The sequence below is a fragment of the Sphaeramia orbicularis genome, chromosome 1 (assembly GCF_902148855.1).
Source record: "Sphaeramia orbicularis chromosome 1, fSphaOr1.1, whole genome shotgun sequence".
NCBI classification, from domain to species: Eukaryota; Metazoa; Chordata; class Actinopteri; order Kurtiformes; family Apogonidae; genus Sphaeramia; species Sphaeramia orbicularis.
Window position 1 is genome coordinate 34,704,145 of NC_043957.1, and position 18,619 is coordinate 34,722,763.

The 18,619-nt window shown below is 40.3% G+C and overlaps 1 protein-coding gene across 1 annotated transcript; it reads left to right on the top strand.

Moving 5' to 3' along the window:
* The first annotated feature begins 2,479 nt into the window (after positions 1-2,479).
* On the top strand, positions 2,480-17,141 carry LOC115428044 (NLR family CARD domain-containing protein 3-like). Its single transcript, XM_030146831.1, has 11 exons — positions 2,480-2,642; positions 4,654-4,830; positions 5,182-5,286; positions 6,032-6,101; positions 6,254-6,471; positions 6,547-8,331; positions 8,869-9,042; positions 12,090-12,263; positions 14,117-14,287; positions 14,534-14,580; positions 16,504-17,141. Exons 1-11 carry the CDS (start codon positions 2,509-2,511, stop codon positions 17,058-17,060), a joined length of 3,612 nt encoding a protein of 1,203 aa, XP_030002691.1. The 5' UTR covers positions 2,480-2,508; the 3' UTR covers positions 17,061-17,141.
* Positions 17,142-18,619: the final 1,478 nt, after the last annotated feature.

The window sequence follows — 18,619 nt, forward strand, 5'->3', positions numbered from 1 at the left end:
AAAAACAGACAGGCAGGCAGACAAACAGGATCCAAGGTAACGCTGGCAAGTAGACACACTAGGCCAGGGGTTGGCAACCCTGGTCCTTGAGAGCCACTATCCTGCATGTTTTAGATGTTTCCTTCTTCCAACACACCTGATGGTCATTACCGGGCTTCTGCAGAGCATGATGATAGGCTTATTGTTTGAATCAGGCGTGTTGGAAGAGGGATACATCTAAAACATGCAGGATAGTGGCTCTGTAGGACCAGGGTTGCCGACCCCTGCACTAGGCAAATATGAACTGGCAACAGACACACAGAAACACAGGGCTTATATACACAGGAGGGAGGGAAGACAATGAGACACAGGTGGAACAAATCAGGGCGGGGACAGGTAATCAGACACAGGTGACACAATCAGGAAAGGGAAGCAAAGACACCAGACATGACACAAGAGCAGAACTTAACAAAATAAAACAGGAAATGACAGACAAGACAGAAAAAACAGGCAGAAGTCCGGGGACTGATATGACATGTATGAACAGGTTTGAAAAACAGTGGGAGCTATCGTTTTACAGACACTGAAAGACAAAGAAAAGAGAAGTAGATGGATCCACAAATCCAGGAAACCAAACCTACATCTCTGGATCCTGTTTGGTGTCAGGTAACATTAATTTATGCTGTATTTTTGGGGCAACTCATGCCTTAAATGAAGCATTGTTTTGGCTAACGTTACTTCTTAGTAAAGCTCTTGGTTTCATGATCAGATCTTTCATGAAAGATCTGTGGATGGGGGGCGGTACTGATTTTTAAACTGATATGTAAAGCACTTTGTGCTACAGTTTTTAATGTATGAAAAGTGCTATATAAATAAAGATTATTATTATTATTATTATTATTATTATTAATAATATTATTATTCATGGTTTTTGTCTTCATTTTGTGATTCTGAACCTTGTGCTCCTACATGATCAGTAAAATAACTTAAACTAAGACTAACCTAGTTTTTCAAATACGGGGAAACTGGAGAATAAAGGTACGACGGAGTATTAGGGCCACATGAGAAAATAAAAACACTATCCGTATAAAGTCATAAAATATTGATATAAAACCTGTAATTTAATTATAATAAAGTCGAATACAAAAAGAATCACAATGTTATGAGAATAAAGTCATAGTAATAAAAAACCCCTCATAATTTAACAAAAATGTCATATGTTTATGAGATTAAAGTCATCATATTCCGACAATAAAGCCATAATATTACAATAATAATGTCGTAATTTAAAAACAGGTGGGAAAAATTTCATAATTTACAAGAATACAGTCGTACCCTGCTGGTCCACAGCAGTAGTATCTGTGTTGTATAAAGTATTTGATATGAACTAGATGTAAATCTCCTCAGTCCCAGTAGATCATACATATATTCACTGGGGTCAGTACATGGTCTACTGTAAATGCACTTTGGATCAGCTGGTTCTGGGCCCTAGTTTTGGACCCTGGTTGTCAGTGATGATGAAACCATGTATATTTGTTTCAGGTAAAAATAGCAATGATCCCCTACACCGATGTCAGGATACGCGATTTCTGTGGTCCACCAACATGTCAATGTTGGTGGACCACTTGTTCTTTGGTAGCTTGTACGGATCCATGTCCAGTCCAACTGTCCTTAATTTAATTTCATATTTCACATTTTCCTGGTCTCGCTGTGTTTACTGCTATACTCCGTCATGTTGAGCAGGTTGGTTTCTGTCACTTAGTCTGACTTAGAGGGGCGTGGCCCAGGGGGAAGTGATGTATGTGCATACCCTCTATAATGATCTCAACTACGCACATGTGTACAATAACTTCCTCTGAGAGTATCAATCGATCAGACATGAAACATCAAACAAAGCAGTGTATTGGTTGTTTTAAATAAAACCTTTGAAAATGCATTAGCTTTTTAAACAAAATGTGTAATGGTGTTAATAACAACCATATTAAATGTAATATTAAATCTGTGTAAAACTGTATTTTCCCTCATTAACTAAATATAAATGTAATTATACTGTACCTGTGTATGTACTTCAGTACCAATATACAGTATATAAAGCTATCATAATACCTGTGAACAAATAGACTTCTTAATGACCCATGGAGAACATTTCAAAGAAATAATGCGCTCTTTAAGTTACAAAAAAATAAGGCATTTTAACCTGTCACATTGTCTTTATGTGATTGGATGAGTTTCAGTGTCTTACAGTGACATATGTTCAGACCAGTATGATCCCAAATATATTAGTTTATGGAACATGTACATTTATCATCAACTAAAAGCTGTCACAGACATTACGAAAAGAAATCCCATTTAAAATTCTGGAAATTTTTCAGTAATGTATTGTAATTAACAGATTTATTCATAGATGAATAAATAATAAATTGATTGATGATTAATTTGAAGCAGAATCAGTGTTTTCTACTGCACATATACACTGTGTCAAAGCATCATGTGACGACCAAACAAACGAGCCAATCACCATCCAGTAACATGTCATGTGACGGTTCAGAGCTCCTCCCACTGCATGTGTTGACACCTGATGTCTTTACAGGTGAGACTCAGATTGAACCGGGAAACAGCTCAGTGGTGACGAACACAAACCCTTTTCTGTTGGACATCCACAGGTGAGTTTTATCTGTGACTCTTTGAATCCAATCAGGATGCTTTGATCTGAGTCTGTGACAATAAACTGATCTGGAAACACTTTACGCATGTTTCTGATGTTTAAATCACTCTGGATTCATGACGTTGTTTTTACTGGACTCTGATAACTGTTGACCTTTGACCTTTCAGATTTACAGTTTAGTCAATTATTGATGAACTAGAACAGGCATGTCCAAAGTCCAGCCCGGGTGCCAGTCACAGCCCACAGTCAGATTTTATACAGCCTGCACCTTCGGTTTTATAATGTATTATTTATGGCCTACTAAGACTCAGTAAATAAATCATAAAAGGTTCCAAATGCAATTTCTCCTTTCACCTCATGGTGGCAGCACCACTCTAACTCTATCTGGCTCTGTTAATAAAAAGAAGAAAGTTGACTGAGGACCGCCGCTTCCAGGAGAGATGGGAATTACAATATTTTTTCGCTGAAAATCGAGGTGATTGTGTTTGCTTAATTTGTCAAGAGACTGTTGCCTTGTTTAATGATTTCAATGTAAAGAGACACTACCAGACAAAACATACCAATGCATACATACGACTAGCTAACAGAGAGTGAGGGCTCCGAAAAAGTGAAGCAACTCCAAGCTGCTTTAAACTCACAACAGTGACTCTTCACGCAAGCCTGTGAGTTAAATGAATCCATCACCAAGGCAAGCTACGAAGTTGCCATGTTAGTTGCCTATAACTCAGTGTTTTTCAACCTTGGGGTCAGGACCTTACATGGGGTCGCCTGGAATTCATATGGAGTCTCCTGAAATTTCTTGGAATTGACAAAAAAAAATCTAAAAAAAAAAAAAAAAAGACTAATAAAAAATATTTTTTAATGATTCAATATATATTTCTTTATAATTAAAACACCACACACTTCCTAATAAAACTCAAGTTCAAATGAATTGCAGGATATAATATCTGAGAGGGTATATCTTGATTGACCTGATCATGTGACCACATGCATTACTACGCTTCAGCATAGTCAAAACTGGACCAAACAGAGAATGGAAAGATTTCTTCACCCGCCTGGCCCCGCTAAGACATCTAAGAGAAAAATGTCTCTGTTTTGAATGTCTGGGGTCGCTAGAAATTTGTGATGTTAAAATGGGGTCATGAGCCAAAAAAGGTTGGGAACCACTGCTGTAACTGCTGGTGTTATGTACCTGTAGATGTGACACAAAATATTATTTCTGAATGATCTTATGAAAGACAAGAGCAAGAGTCATATGTTTTAAACTTAAATGTTAACAGACTTTGCATTACTGAGTAATATATGAGTAATGATTACTCATAAAAGTTATGTTTAAAATGAATGTGGGGTTAAGATTTTTATCATCTTCTTTTAGCTAAGTTTAAGGTACTCCATACAGTTTGTTCTGTATTATCTGACTCCAAATGTGAAAGAATGACAGAATTGTTTATCATATATATATATATGTATATATATATATATATATATATATATATATATATATATATATATATATATATATATATATATATATATATATATATATACATATACATATATATAATAATTATTTGCTCACACCTGAATGACTTAGATTTGGTTACATTGCCATTTTAAAAAAATGATACTGTGGCAATGAAAATAAAATTGTTACAGAACAGTGCATTTGTATGTAATTTCTACTGTTTAAAGTATGTTAGAAAGGACCACTGGCCCCTGGTGATCTTCACATTATCAGATCTGGCCCTCTTTAAAAAAATTTTGGACACACAGCTAGAATCTGATCAGGTGATAAAGAGCTGCTGTTTAGGTCAAATAAACCAACTTCAACATGTTTATGACCTTCCTCAGTCGTTGTCTACAAATAAAAGTCAGACACAACAGGACACTAACACTTCCTGTGAAACCTTTCAAAATAAAAGTAGATTGAGCTGCTGTTTGTCATGTACAGGATGAATTAGTGTGGATTCAGGTATGGACTGATTGTTTGTGTTCTGATGTGGATTCAGTGGAATGGATCAGAGTGAGGACAGAGAGGAGGGAGCCCCTCCCTGGAAGACCACCCACAGACCCCCCACAGGACCTGGACCTGGAACTGGACCTGGACCCAGCTGTGTGTCCATGAAGAGTGATGACTCCATGGATTACCCACTGGATTTTAAAACAGGACATGTTTGTGATCCTCAGTAAGTGATCGTCAGTATCAGAACAGCACTGAGTGACCCTCGGTGGACTAACATACAAGGTCCAGATAAATGACTCATAGAGCTCAGTCTGAGTTTAGGTCTGAGGGTCCACTGATCTGTTTCAGCTTTAACACATTCTTATCTTAGACCTGGACCCTGAGTCCTCACATATTAGTGTCTGGTCAGAGGTCAGAGGTCACAGCAGAGTTACAAAACATTTGACAGAGAACAGCATCTCCTTTAACATCCACATGAAACTGGATTCTTTTGCAGTAGGATATGAATCACACTAAGTCCACAGTTTAAAGTCAGAGTTCAGCACTAAAACCACTGTACCATCAATGTTCACAGACCTAAACCTGGACCTGGACCTGGACCCAGTTGTGTGTCCATGAAGAGTGATTACTCCATGTATCGACCAATAGAGTTTCAAACAGAACGTGTTCCACAGACTCAGTAAGTGAACCTCAGATCTGGTCCAGATTCACCAACAGGGTTTTCAGCTCGGTCAGTTCTAACTTTGCGTTCCATGTCCAACCTAAAGTTAGTCCTGTTGAACCGTCAGTGTCACATGGTCTTTTTCTTCAGTCTATGGTTCAGACACTGGCAGGAGAATCCCACTAAACCTGATCAATGAAAATCTGTTGTTGTAGTGGGATCTGGTCCTGGATGATACTGGATCAGAGTCCAGGGCTGATCCCTGGTCCATTGAACACCTTTTTATCATATGTTATGAGTGCAGATGATGAGGAGACACATTGTTAGGACAGAGCTTTTGGTTTCATCCAAATGTGGATGAGATCAAATAAATCAGGGGTGTCCAATCCTGGTCCTCCAGATCTACTATTCTGCATGTTTTAGATGTATCCCTTTTCCAACAAATGGGATTCAAATGACAAGCCTGTCATCAAGCTCTGCAGAAGCCTGATAACGACCGTCAGGTGGACTGGAAGAAGGAAACATCTAAAACATACAGGACAGTAGATCTGGAGGACCAGGATTAGACACCCCTGAACTAAACCCAGTGAGTATGAAGCTCCAAACAGACTCAGATGTTGATTCTCAGAGGGATCAGCTGGACCAGGACACCTTTCCCACTACTGGGGGTCATGTGATTCATGTTGACGTCCAGGTGTGTCCACCTGTCGGTGTCAGTGTGGACAGACATAATGTGAGCCCATTGTTGATGTTTGGTCAATAGAGTGAAGCAGCAGAGCTCAGAGGTTCCCACTGGTCTACAGGATCAGACTCAGCTGGACTCCATATTTAAGGTGTGTACATGTCCAGCATCTACTGGTCCATCTGTTCTGTCCAATCAGCTTCTGCTACTGGTTTCAGACCAGTGGACGTCACTTTGTCCAACATGGACCTGAGCTTTGGTTCATGTTGGACTTTGCGTCTTTCATCATGTTTTCTGTTCCAGCTGCTGGAGGAGAACATCTGCACCTTTGTCAAGAACGAACTGAAGAAGTTCCACCAGGTTCTGAGTACAGATTACCCAGAATGCTTAGAGAGTCTGAGTGATGAGGATGAAGAGCAGAGGAGGAGCTCAGAAGCTTTTCTGAAGATCACACTGAACTTCCTGAGGAGGATGAAGCAGGAGGAGCTGGCTGCGCATCTGCACCGCAGTAAGACAATTCTGTACAGATTGAATAGATGAAAATACTTGGATTTACTGTGAAACTGATGGTTTTATCTGGGTCTTCATTCAGGAAGTCAGTCTGGAGTTCAGCGTGAACTGAAATGTAACCTGCAGCAGAAGTTTCAGTGTGTGTTTGAGGGCATCACTAAAGCAGGAAACCCCAAAACCCTCCTGAACCAGATCTACACAGAGCTGTACATCACAGAGGGAGGGGCTACAGAGGTCAACCAGGACCATGAGGTCAGACAGATTGAAACAGCATCCAGGAACCCACACAGACCACCAACAACCATCACATGTGAAGACATCTTTAAAACACCACCTGACAGAGATCAACCAATCAGAACAGTGCTGACAAAGGGCGTGGCCGGCATCGGGAAGACAGTGTTAACACAGAAGTTCAGTCTGGACTGGGCTGAAGACAAAGCCAACCAGGACATCCATTTCATATTTCCAATCACCTTCAGAGAGCTGAATGTGCTGAAACAGAAGAAGTTCAGCTTGGTGGAACTCGTTCATCACTTCTTCACTGAAACCAAAGAAGCAGGAATCTGGATCTTTGAAGACCTCCAGGTGGTGTTCATCTTAGACGGTCTGGATGAGTGTCGACCTCCTCTGGACTTCAACAACACTCAGATCCTGACTGATGTTACAGAGTCCACCTCAGTGGATGTGCTGCTGATGAACCTCATCAGGGGGAACCTGCTTCCCTCTGCTCACCTCTGGATAACCACACGACCTGCAGCAGCCGATCAGATCCCTGCTCAGTGTGTCGACATGGTGACAGAGGTCAGAGGGTTCACTGACCCACAGAAGGAGGAGTACTTCAGGAAGAGGTTCAGAGATAAAGAACAGACCAACACAATCATCTCCCACATCAAGACATCACAAAGTGTCCACATCATGTGTCACATCCCAGTCTTCTGCTGGATCACTGCTACAGTTCTGGAGGACGTGTTGAAGACCACAGACAGACGACAACTGCCCAAGACCCTGACTGAGATGTACATCCACTTCCTGGTGGTTCAGGCCAAAGTCAAGAACATCAAGTATGATGGAAGATCTGAGACAGATCCACACTGGAGTCCAGAGACCAGGAAGATGATTGAGTCTCTGGGAAAACTGGCCTTTGAGCAGCTGAAGAAAGGAAACCTGATCTTCTATGAATCAGACCTGACAGAGTGTGGCATCGATATCAGATCAGCCTCAGTCTACTCAGGAGTGTTCACAGAGGTCTTTATAGAGGAGAGAGGACTGTACGAGGACAAGAGGTTCTGCTTCATCCATCTGAGTGTCCAGGAGTTTGTGGCTGCTCTTCATGTCCATCAGACCTTCATCAACACTGGAGTCAATCTGCTGTCAGAAGAGCAAACCACGTCCCAGAGGTCTGGATCTGCAGAGGCACAGTTCTACCAGACCGCTGTGGACCATGCCTTACAGAGTCCAAATGGACACCTGGACCTGTTCCTCCGCTTTCTCCTGGGTCTGTCACTGCCGACCAATCGCAGACTCCTACAAGGTCTGATGAAACAGACAGGAAGTAGCTCCGAGACCAAAAAGGAAACAGCTGAGTACATCAAGAAGAAGATCAATGATAAACTGTCTGTAGAGAAAAGCATCAACCTGTTCCACTGTCTGAATGAGCTGGAGGATCGATCTCTGGTGGATCAGATCCAACAGTACCTGAGATCAGGACGTCTGTCCAGATCTGATCTGTCTCCTGCTCATTGGTCAGCTGTGGTCTTCATCTTACTGTCATCAGATAAAGATCTGGATGAGTTTGACCTGAACAAATACTTTCCTTCAGAGGAGGCTCTTCTGAATTTGCTGCCAGTCGTCAAGGCCTCCAATAAAGCTGTGTGAGTCCAGACAGAGTGGAGTTTATTAAATTTAGAGTCTGTTTTAGGGCATTTTTACACCTTCTTCATTCCTTGTCAAACCACGACACTGATCATATTAATCAGCATCATAACTTGATGGAATTCACATCCAATCCACTTCATGTGTATGACAGTAGGAGCACATCTGATCCAGTCCATCAAACATCTGAGTTAGTTTATGGTGGACCATGGATTTAGATTCTGTTTGGTCTTCAGTGCTGGTTGTAGATTCTTTTTAAATAAATCTGTAAATGTACATGTTACTGAGACCCCCAGATAAATAAAGGGGTCATAACCATAATCATATATGAACAGCAGTGAAGGTCCATACAGTTTGCCTGAATGTTCACAGGAAATAGTAGCTCTGTGATACATTGACTTTATAACCTGATATTTGACCAAAATTAGTGATTATCTCTAGAACTATTGGAACTGAAATGAAGTGGAGTTTAGTGAAGATCAGTTTAATCTGCTGCTGTTTTAATTAAAACAAAACCATCTGTTCTGTTTCTGCAGACTGACTGTCTATGACCTGTCAGAAAGAGGCTGTGAAGGTCTGTCCACAGTTCTCAGATCCCAGTCGTCTAGTCTGACTCGTCTGGACCTCAGCACCAACGACCCGAAGGATTCAGGACTGAAGATCCTGTCAGATGGACTAAGGAGTCCAGACTGTAAACTGGAGACTCTCAGGTCAGATAAAGTTAAAATCTGAATTCAATTCTTTCTGATCGTTTGGTCCTGACTGAGTTTTATTAAATCATGTTCTACTTGTTTAAATGCAGGTGTATTAGATCTAGAGCTGGACAGTCCAGTCAAACACAAGTGTAACCTATGGTGGCTCAGAGGAGCCACAGCCTAAAAAATTATCTACTATAAGAAAAAAAGACATGATTTATTTAAAAAGAGGTATCTGAAAAATAAATGTAACCCTTAAATAAAAATAAACTTGCATGAAATAAAACCATCTCCTAAAAAAACAACTTGTAAGAAAAAAGAAATTTGTACAAAGAAATAAAATAAACTTGTACAATTTTTTTTAAAATAAAATAATCTAAAATAAAATAGACTTCTAAAAAAAGAGGGTCTCAAAATAAAATTGAGCAACACCAAAAATTTAATTCAGGTTTTAAAGTATGTTGCCCCAAAATAAATATCCTCCAAATAAAAAAGACAATTACTAATTTAAAAAATACATATCTTACAAAAAAAAGAGTGTTTGAAAATATAAAACTTCATATGCCTAAAACCGAAAACCCCTTCACTTTTTAAATAAGGTTCATCAAATAAAAAGATGGATAGAAAAAAAAATCATCGTCCACCTTTTCAGTTAAAGAGGGCGCTGTTGACCCGAAAGGTCTCTTGCTTTAAAATTAAGGCCAACACAAAAAATAAAAGCATCGGCTGAAAATGTTTAAGTCCTTCAGCTAATGTGGCTAATTCTAAGGAAGTAACCCACAGGAAGTGGAGGTCAGTGCGCTGAAAATAAAGTTATTATAAAAATATATATACATTAATATAGTTTCCAAAGCAGTTAAATGATTACATAAGGTTCCCGTATTTTTGTTCAAATTTAGTTTTTATCACAAGTTGGGGTTTTTTAGGCGATTTTTTTTTCATACATGTTTAATTTTATTAAAGGAGAACATTTATTTTTCAGATACTTCTTTTTAAATAAATCACAATCTCTTTTTTTTTTCTTATAGCAGATAATTTTTTGGCCTGTTGCACCTCAGGGCCACCGCAGTAATGACTAAATCAACCTGTGTAATTATAAAATGGACAAAGACCACAATTTAAAGGTCAGGATTTAGGTGGATTTAGGCTGATCCAGATGGAAAATTAGGGAATTAAAGTTCAACACTACCTGTGTTTTATGAAGATGATTTGGATTTAGTGACACTGAACAGATGGAGGTACTGTGGAAAATAGGAAAAATGAAAATCACAACATTACAGTGTTTTTTACTTTGAAGTTTTGGTATTTTTACTCTAGTTTCAGTTTTTATGACGTGCTTGACATTGTTAAATGACTCATCTGTGCTTTTTCTTTGATAAACAAACAAATGACTCAAATTACACTGAAAAATATGAGTTTTTCACTAAATTATGCAACTTTATTTAGATCTGAGCTGTAGTACAAACCTATTTATGTCTTTATTCTTTTATATATCAGGGACAATGCAGTGAAACATAGTGGACATACAGAAGATCTGATGTTCTGCATAAAGAGGATATAGCATTGAGCTTTTTTCAACTCCAGTCCCTGGTTGGTCTTTTCAACAGAAATACATGTACTATATAAAAAACAATAATATCAAACATTATAAACAACAGCATAAAAAACAATATGAAAGGCCATTTACATTACACAAATTCACATACATTCACACCCTCAAAGAAAAGACGAGAAAAAGATCAAACATTCCGACTTGACCAAATATGATCCCTTTTAGAAGTGGGTTGATTCTAGTTTGGTTTTCATCCAGTTCTGAACCTTTGCTGTGAATGATTTGTCATCTGTGATCAGTTTTAGTTCATTTGGCATTGTGTTCCAGATGTGGAACTGGTAAAATAGAGATTGGCTGATGGTTACTAACACTGTCCTGACTTCCTGATTTAAAAACAGGTATAATGATGTTTTTTTTTCAACCAGAAGGAAATTTACAGGATGTAACGGAGACATTAATGGGATGGGTCAGTGCTTTAACGAATATGTGTCTGAGTGTTTGACAAAGGAAGTACTCATGTTCTAGATAGATCCAGGTTTAAGCCAGGACCAGGCAGTTCCAGGTGTTATCTGGGTCCGGCAGGTCCAGGTGTTATCCGGGTCAGGCAGGTCCAGGTGTTATCTGGGTCCAGAAGGTACAGGTGTTATCCGAGTCCAGCAGGTTCAGGTGTTATCTGGGTCTGGAAGGTACGGGTGTTATCCAAGTCTGGCAGGTCCAGGTGTTATCAGAGTCTGGCTGGTCCATATAAACTCATATAAACATATTATAAAGTGAAAAACAAATCAAACAAAGGCTCTTACTTCTATTCATTGCTGTAATAAAATACTGGAGCATCTGACTGGACGTGTGAAGGACAGATGAGGGTTTATTCCACACTAGTTGTAAAAACTGTGAAGGGTGATGTTGAAGGGCTGATTGAGATTCAATAATTCCAACTTCTGCATTGGTATACGGTCAGATATGAAACTGGTCAGGGACTCCCTTTACTCTTTTATTTTAGTCTTCAGCACCATTAATTACAGGATGAATGGCTCAGATGATGTCACTGTTCAACAAAGGGAAACAATAGTTCTATTATCCAAACAATTCCAAACATACTGAAGGAGATTCAAATAACCACAACATAAAGTACAACTTACTCACATATGCATCTATATCCAGTCAATGCATTAACTTAGTCATGCATGCTCTGTCCAACAAAGGAAAAGAGAGTGTGCTGGGCCTGATCCTTCCTCTTACATGCGTGGGTGTGGCCTGATAGGGGAGGCTAGGCCCCGCCCCTCCTCAACCACAAAGTGGAGTTTTTAACACTAGTCGCTGCAGCCCTACCAAACACACCATGAGATGAACACAGAGAACCAAATACAGAGGCTAGTAGTGGAACCCAACCAACCACTCCTACTGTCAGCAGCATCGTGTTCCTCCCTGAGCTGAGATCTATGTGGACTGTGATGGTCCTTCAGTCCAGACCTGACCTGATTGTAATCCAAATATCATCTGTGTCCTCCAGGTTGAGTATCTGTGACCTGTCAGAGAGAAGCTGTGAAGGTCTGTCCTCAGTTCTCAGATCCCAGTCCTGTAGTCTGACTCATCTAGACCTCGACAACATGGACCTGAAGGATTCAGGACTGAAGATCCTGTCAGATGGACTAAGGAGTCCAGACTGTAAACTGGAGACTCTCAGGTTTGGATTGTTCAACCAGTGTGAACGATGATGATTAAATCCATGATGTACCTGTAGTGGATCAGTCTGACCTGGTTTTCAGACCAGCTGTTCAGTGTCTAACATGAAACACATGCACGTTCCTTTATTTAACTGTATGAAGGTTTATTTGAAACAAATGAGTCTAAATCTACAGATATTAACCAAAGGACAGTGAAGTGTCTACAGTCTGAGGGTTGGACTGGAGTGGAACTGGTGTGTCTGTTCAAACACAGGAACCCAAGAACAATTGAACCTTTGATTTGGAGGTGGTGAAGGATGTTCATTTATGCACTTTATGTTTTTGGACCAATATCTGTACATTTGTGTCTTTATTTGGTCAAAGTCAATCTTCATCCAGTTAGATTTGTCTGAGAAACAATTAAAGATCAGGGGCCTCATGCATAAAGCATGCGTACGCACAAAAACCTGGCATACGCCCTTTTCCACGCTCACGTTCAGATGTATGAAGAGTGAAATGACTGTGGAAATGTGCAGTGCTCCACACCAACTCCATGGCTGGCGTACGCACATTTCTAGTGCTTTGGAACCATTGGCAACATTTAGAGGTGACACTGGGAAACTGTTAATAATGTGAAAAAGGTCATTCCTCCAACTGATGTGCACATCAGAGATACACAGATGAACAATGAACACACCAGCACGTCATCCTACTGTCAGAGCAGCACATCCACCACCAGAACCAGAACCAGACCAACCCTGGACCCATCAATGCCAATCCTGCCCGAGAGGACATTCAGCAACAACCATATAAAGACACAAGGACCCAAAATTCATTGGTTGATAAATGCATTTAATGTAGTGTTCATGTCTGTGAGAACATTTATTAGTCGGTCCAGTCGCTCATTGATGCCGCCGATTGTCCTCTTGATGTCCTCTTGTGACTCGAATCAGCATGGACCCATGCTGGTCGGACAGGCATCAGCAACTGGGTGTTGGACCGGCTAACACTGGGGAGGCAACAGGAAGGCTCTGTGACAAGAGGTTGATACTGCATCTCACCGTCTTCTGTCTCATTGTTGGAAAATAATAATTTGGGTGATTAAACATGAGTCAAAGTCTTTGATTTCCTCTTTGATATCTTGACATGATGACACATGAATCTTTATCTTGTTTAGCTGTGATCAGACTGTTGTATGACCCATAGAATGAACTAATGTGTGAGTTACACAAATACTAAATATATATTTACTTTAGGGGTGATCCGTGTCAGCCCTGTGACACCAGTGTCACTCACAGTAGCGGCGACTCTCTGCTCAAATGGGCTGAGTTTGTCTCTTTTCTTCTTCCGCTTGTTTTGGCCTCCACTTCACGTCTGCCTTGACGTCATCATCTGATCATGCAGAGAGGGGAATCCCAGAGGGAATCCCACCTGAAGGCCCCGTTTATACTAATTTGCATATTTAAATTGGGGGGTGTAGAGGGAGGAGTCAGGTACTCCAACATATGTGCTCAATTCCATGCTGATTGGGATGTATAAAGCAAATGTACTTGGATTCGGGCGTACACTCAGATTTATTCATCTGGATTTTTTTGTGCGTACAGACTTTTCTGGATTTATGCTTACGCCAGGTTTCAGTATGAAATCCACGCAAGTCTTTATACATGAGGCCCCTGGTCTTTCCAGACCTTGGACAGGGACTGGACTAATCTTAGTCTGTGTTCAGATCTTGTCCTGAACTGAGTCAGTAAAATAGAAACTGGCTCCAGTGAAATCCCATTTGGAATTAAATCCATCCACAGAATAATTGTGTCCAACAGCTGATGCTGCTTCTTTTCCCTCCTCAGATGATGTGTGATGTTTTGTGTTGCAGACTGTCAGGATGTCTGATCACAGAGGAAGGATGTTCTTCTCTGGTCTCAGCCCTAAAGTCCAATCCGTCCCATCTTAGACTGCTAGACCTGAGCTACAACCATCCAGGAGACTCAGGACAGGAGCTGTCTGCTCTAGTGGAGGATTCACACTGGAGACTGGACACTGTCAGGTATGGACTGAGCTGATGCACACACAGATAATGTGTGATAGAACAGGTGGAGCTGACGGGAACACTCTATCAGAGCTGATTCCACATCCTTTACTGAAGCTCCAGACCACAGTCACAGACCCAGACCTTCAATAAGGGACTGACAGGAACCATTGACTGGATGTGAACAGAAAAGCTGGAGTGGATCACAGTGGTGTCATGTCCATGTTTAATGCTGCTCTGACCCCCCACCCTTCCTCCTTTCAGGCTGGAGCCCAGTGGAGTCCGATGGTTGAAACCAGGTCTGAGGAAGTGTAAGTGGATTTCCATTGGATTACAGAGTAAACCCAACCTGAACATACAGTAGGAGCTGGTACCACATTAGAAAACACATCAACTGTCAGTGAAGACAGAGGGTGAGCTGACAGCTGATTGGTCAGGCCACGGATCACATGACACAAATACCCTGAGGGATGAGTCCTCAGAACCTCCGACCATTGGCCAATCACACCTCCTCTGTCTTTATGGATCATTCTAGTGTCGTTCTTGTTCCGCTGTCTGATAAAGGCGGAAGACCAACAAACAATAAAGTCAAAAACACAGCTGAGTCCATCAGGAGGAATGTTTGTCACAGTAACAAGTTCAACCCAAAAATCTAATCACTTCCAGAAACATTTATTATCCATTAGATAAAGGCTGTAATATTATAGGTTTTATGAACAATTAAGAAAAAGGGAAAGATTAAATGAATAAATGTGTGCAGAGGTGGTTGTTAATAAAGTTTGTTTCTGATCAGAAGGTTTTTGACAGTGAACTTGGAGACACAGCCTGAACAGAACCATTGGAATGAAATGTCAGTAAATTCCACTTTCTGTCTATCTGTCCTTGACTACTGCCTACACGACATGATCCAGAAAAACCACAACTACAACTCACATCTCAGAGCTTCTCTGTAGAGGTAGACTGATATATCGGCCAGCCGATGTATCGGGCCAATATATTTATTTTCTTCAATATCAGCCTTAATTTTTCTTTTTGACCGCCGATATTTGATCAGTAGTTCAAATGTTATCAGATATTTGATCAGGCACCTGTGTGGGCAGCACTTGAAGTTCAATAAATGTTCAAAGAGTACTATGTGTACGTGTATTAATAATTTCATTTATATTGCTGCATAAAAATCCTAATTATCTGAAGTTTCAATTATTTTTTTTACAGTCGATGTGCCTTAAAAAACAAAACATATCTGCCTTAAATATGGACCTTAAAAATTGGCTGTAGGTATCGGCCATCACCTAACTAAATTTTTAAAAATCTGCATTGGCCTTAGAAAAACCCATATTTTACTTCTGTGAAATAAAAGTGACTCGGACCCATTTCAGACCAGACCTTTATTTGTGCCCATCATGAGTTTGGGCAGAACCATCAGAACTCAACCCTGTGGAGGTGTAAAGTGTTGTGACGCTGCTACCCATCAGTCATCTGCATTGGAACACACATTATCTATGGGATCACATGATCAGCATTTATTTAGTCACATGTTTATGTGGAAGATTTTCGTGATAACTTCATGACTTATGTGTTTGGTCTTTGAATGAACTACTAGGACTTGAAGTGTCAGGACTTACGTTTAATGAAACACAAACTGAACCAAAAGGAACAAAAAACTAATTAATAGAGCACAGCAAAGTTACGAAGGACATCCTTTAAACATTCAACAAAATCAACATTTCATTAACTTTCTCTGAGTATTTTCTTCGTTTTTCTTCATTCTTCTGATTATTTTGTTCAGTTTGTTTCATTATTGCTGTTTTTGCTGATTCAATTTATATTTTCTTTTATTAGTTTTGTTCATTTTGTATTTAGTTTTGTTGTTTGCTTCATTTTCATTCATTTGACTGACTGATGATTAATTTGACTGATTAGTGTCTTCAGTTTTTACTCCTTTTGTTGAGTATTAGTGTTTGTAATGTGGTACCAGGTGAGGTTTTCCAACTGTCCTTTTATATTTCAACTAATGCAGCATCTTTCCTTGTGACTGCACAGCTAGCAGCTAGCTTACAGCTATAAAACACACACATCACCAATCCAACATATGGTCATCTGTGTCACAGTAACAGTGTGTGAACCAGGGACACAATTACAAACAAGTCATTCTCTAGTCTTTCCCTAAAGTCAAATCAAGCTGATCACTGATCAATAACTGCAGCTGTTTTGTGTTTTCTTCTGTCCATCAGATTTCTGTGAACTCACCCTGGATCCAAACACAGCGAATGAACAACTCAAACTGTCCGAAAACAACAAGAAGGTGGAGCATGTGGAGGAGGTTCAGTCATATCCTGATCATCAGGACAGGTTTGAGTACAGGAAACAGGTGATGTGTTCAACTGGTCTGACTGGTCGCTGTTACTGGGAGGTCCAGTGGAGTGGAGGGGTTAGTATAGCAGTGACTTACAGAGGAATCAGAAGGAAAGGAAACAGTGATGACTGTAGGTTTGGATGGAATGATCTGTCCTGGAATCTGAGGTGTTATGAAGGTAGATACAGTGTCTGGCATAATAACAAATACACACACCTCCCTCAGTCCTCCTCCTCCTCCTCCTCCTCCTCCTCCTCCTTCTCTGATACAGTATCAGTGTATGTGGACTGTCCTGCTGGATCTGTGTCCTTCTACAGAGTCTCCTCTGACAAACTGATCCACATCTACACCTTCAAAACCACATTCACTGAACCACTGTTTGGAGGATTTAGACTGGTGGAAACAGGATCTACCGTGTGTCTGTGTGATGTGTAGTTGTGTTGTGTCCATAACTCCGTTCTGTGTCAGCTGATCATCTCCAAATACACTAAACATTTACAAACACCAACAAGAAAAGCACTCGGAGAGCGCAGACCTCCGCCAAGACAGATCTGTCCCATCACCACCAAAATGTAATCATTTCTTCCTTGTGCCAGTACTAATATTTCCTGAACATTTCATGAAAATCCGTCCATAACTTTTTGAGTTATCTTGCTAACAAACAAACAAACACGCACACACGCAAACACACAAAGCAAAGTGATCGCAATACCTCCTTGCAGAGGTAATAACATCAATCAGGCTTAAAGCTATACCTACCGATGTGGCATTTCTCACAGCACTTAGTAAAAGCTTGAACATGAACAACCCGCCTCCTTCCAAAGCCCCGCCCCCTTCCCCCTGCCTGAGCTCTGACGCTCTCCTCCTCTCACCTGCTGCACATGGTGGAAGCGGAGGTGGAGGTGGAGGTCCGGTCCACTTCGGCGGACCCCTCCCTCAATAATCAGACACATCATCCACCTGCTGCGGCTCCTGTTTCATCAGTAGACCCTGTATTTAAGGGTCTGGTCTGTGCAGTACTGGGTCAGTGTTTTCACTGCACCTCATCGCCCAGGCGATGGGCACGTGCACTGTGAACGCACAGCCTCAGCAAATTTTCCGTGGACATTTGAGGTTTTATAGTCCATACATTTATCATCCTACATAATCCTACACTGTGTGACACCATGTACATGTACCTGTATGAGTCCCACCGTCATAAAAGCTGAGCTTTGTGCAGACCTGTTCAGTCCAGTACACCAGACTTCCGGACTTTTATCTCCATCCTTCAATCATCGGACTCCTGTTTGTTCCCCTTAGTTGTTGTTTCTGTTAATAAATCCATTTTTTCCCTTCCACGTGCATTTGAGTTTTATCCATACACTTCCTTAGACAGCAGACTGTGGTCAGTGACAGGAGAAGCAGCGCAAGAGAAGAGTCAGATTCAGAGAGACACATATCGGATGTGGGGATGGCGATAATGGATCAGATGCTGGACGGCAGTAATGGATGACTGACAGGAGGGTCAGTCAGGTTCAGCCAATTATTTCATTCAGACCGAATAAAATAATTGGTCAGAATTTAATCAGAAATATGAGCAATATATGAGAATTAAACATTTTTGAGTTTCAAAACCTAGTGGATTTCTTTTACATTTTTTGCTTGTTTTGTTCTTAATTTTCATGATTTCTTATCATTACTTCATCCTTTTCCCCATGTTACCATTTTATTGTTTTGCTATTTTCCATTTTAATTCATTAATTCTAAGCATTTACTGAGTAATGATGAATTATTTGTCCTGTGTTTTCATTTTTCATTTATGTTCTTTTTTTTTTTGTAAATGTTGGTGATTATTCCGTTCTGTATTTTTCTTCATGTTGAATATTTAGTTCATTTTGTTCTGTTTTTCATTTGGACTTGTTATTACTTAGAGGTTCTTATGCTATAACACTTCTGCCCATAATGTTGGAATAAAGTATTTTTCCTCTTGTCACATGAATATGTGATTTATTGTT

Bases quoted from the DNA above. Each gene is read 5' to 3' on its own strand.
- LOC115428044 (XM_030146831.1), top strand. From the start codon at position 2,509: ATGTCATGTGACGGTTCAGAGCTCCTCCCACTGCATGTGTTGACACCT. The intron at 4,831-5,181 runs GTAAGTGATCGT...CAATGTTCACAG, and splicing joins GGACATGTTTGTGATCCTCA to ACCTAAACCTGGACCTGGAC. The intron at 6,472-6,546 runs GTACAGATTGAA...TCATTCAGGAAG, and splicing joins CACCGCAGTAAGACAATTCT to TCAGTCTGGAGTTCAGCGTG.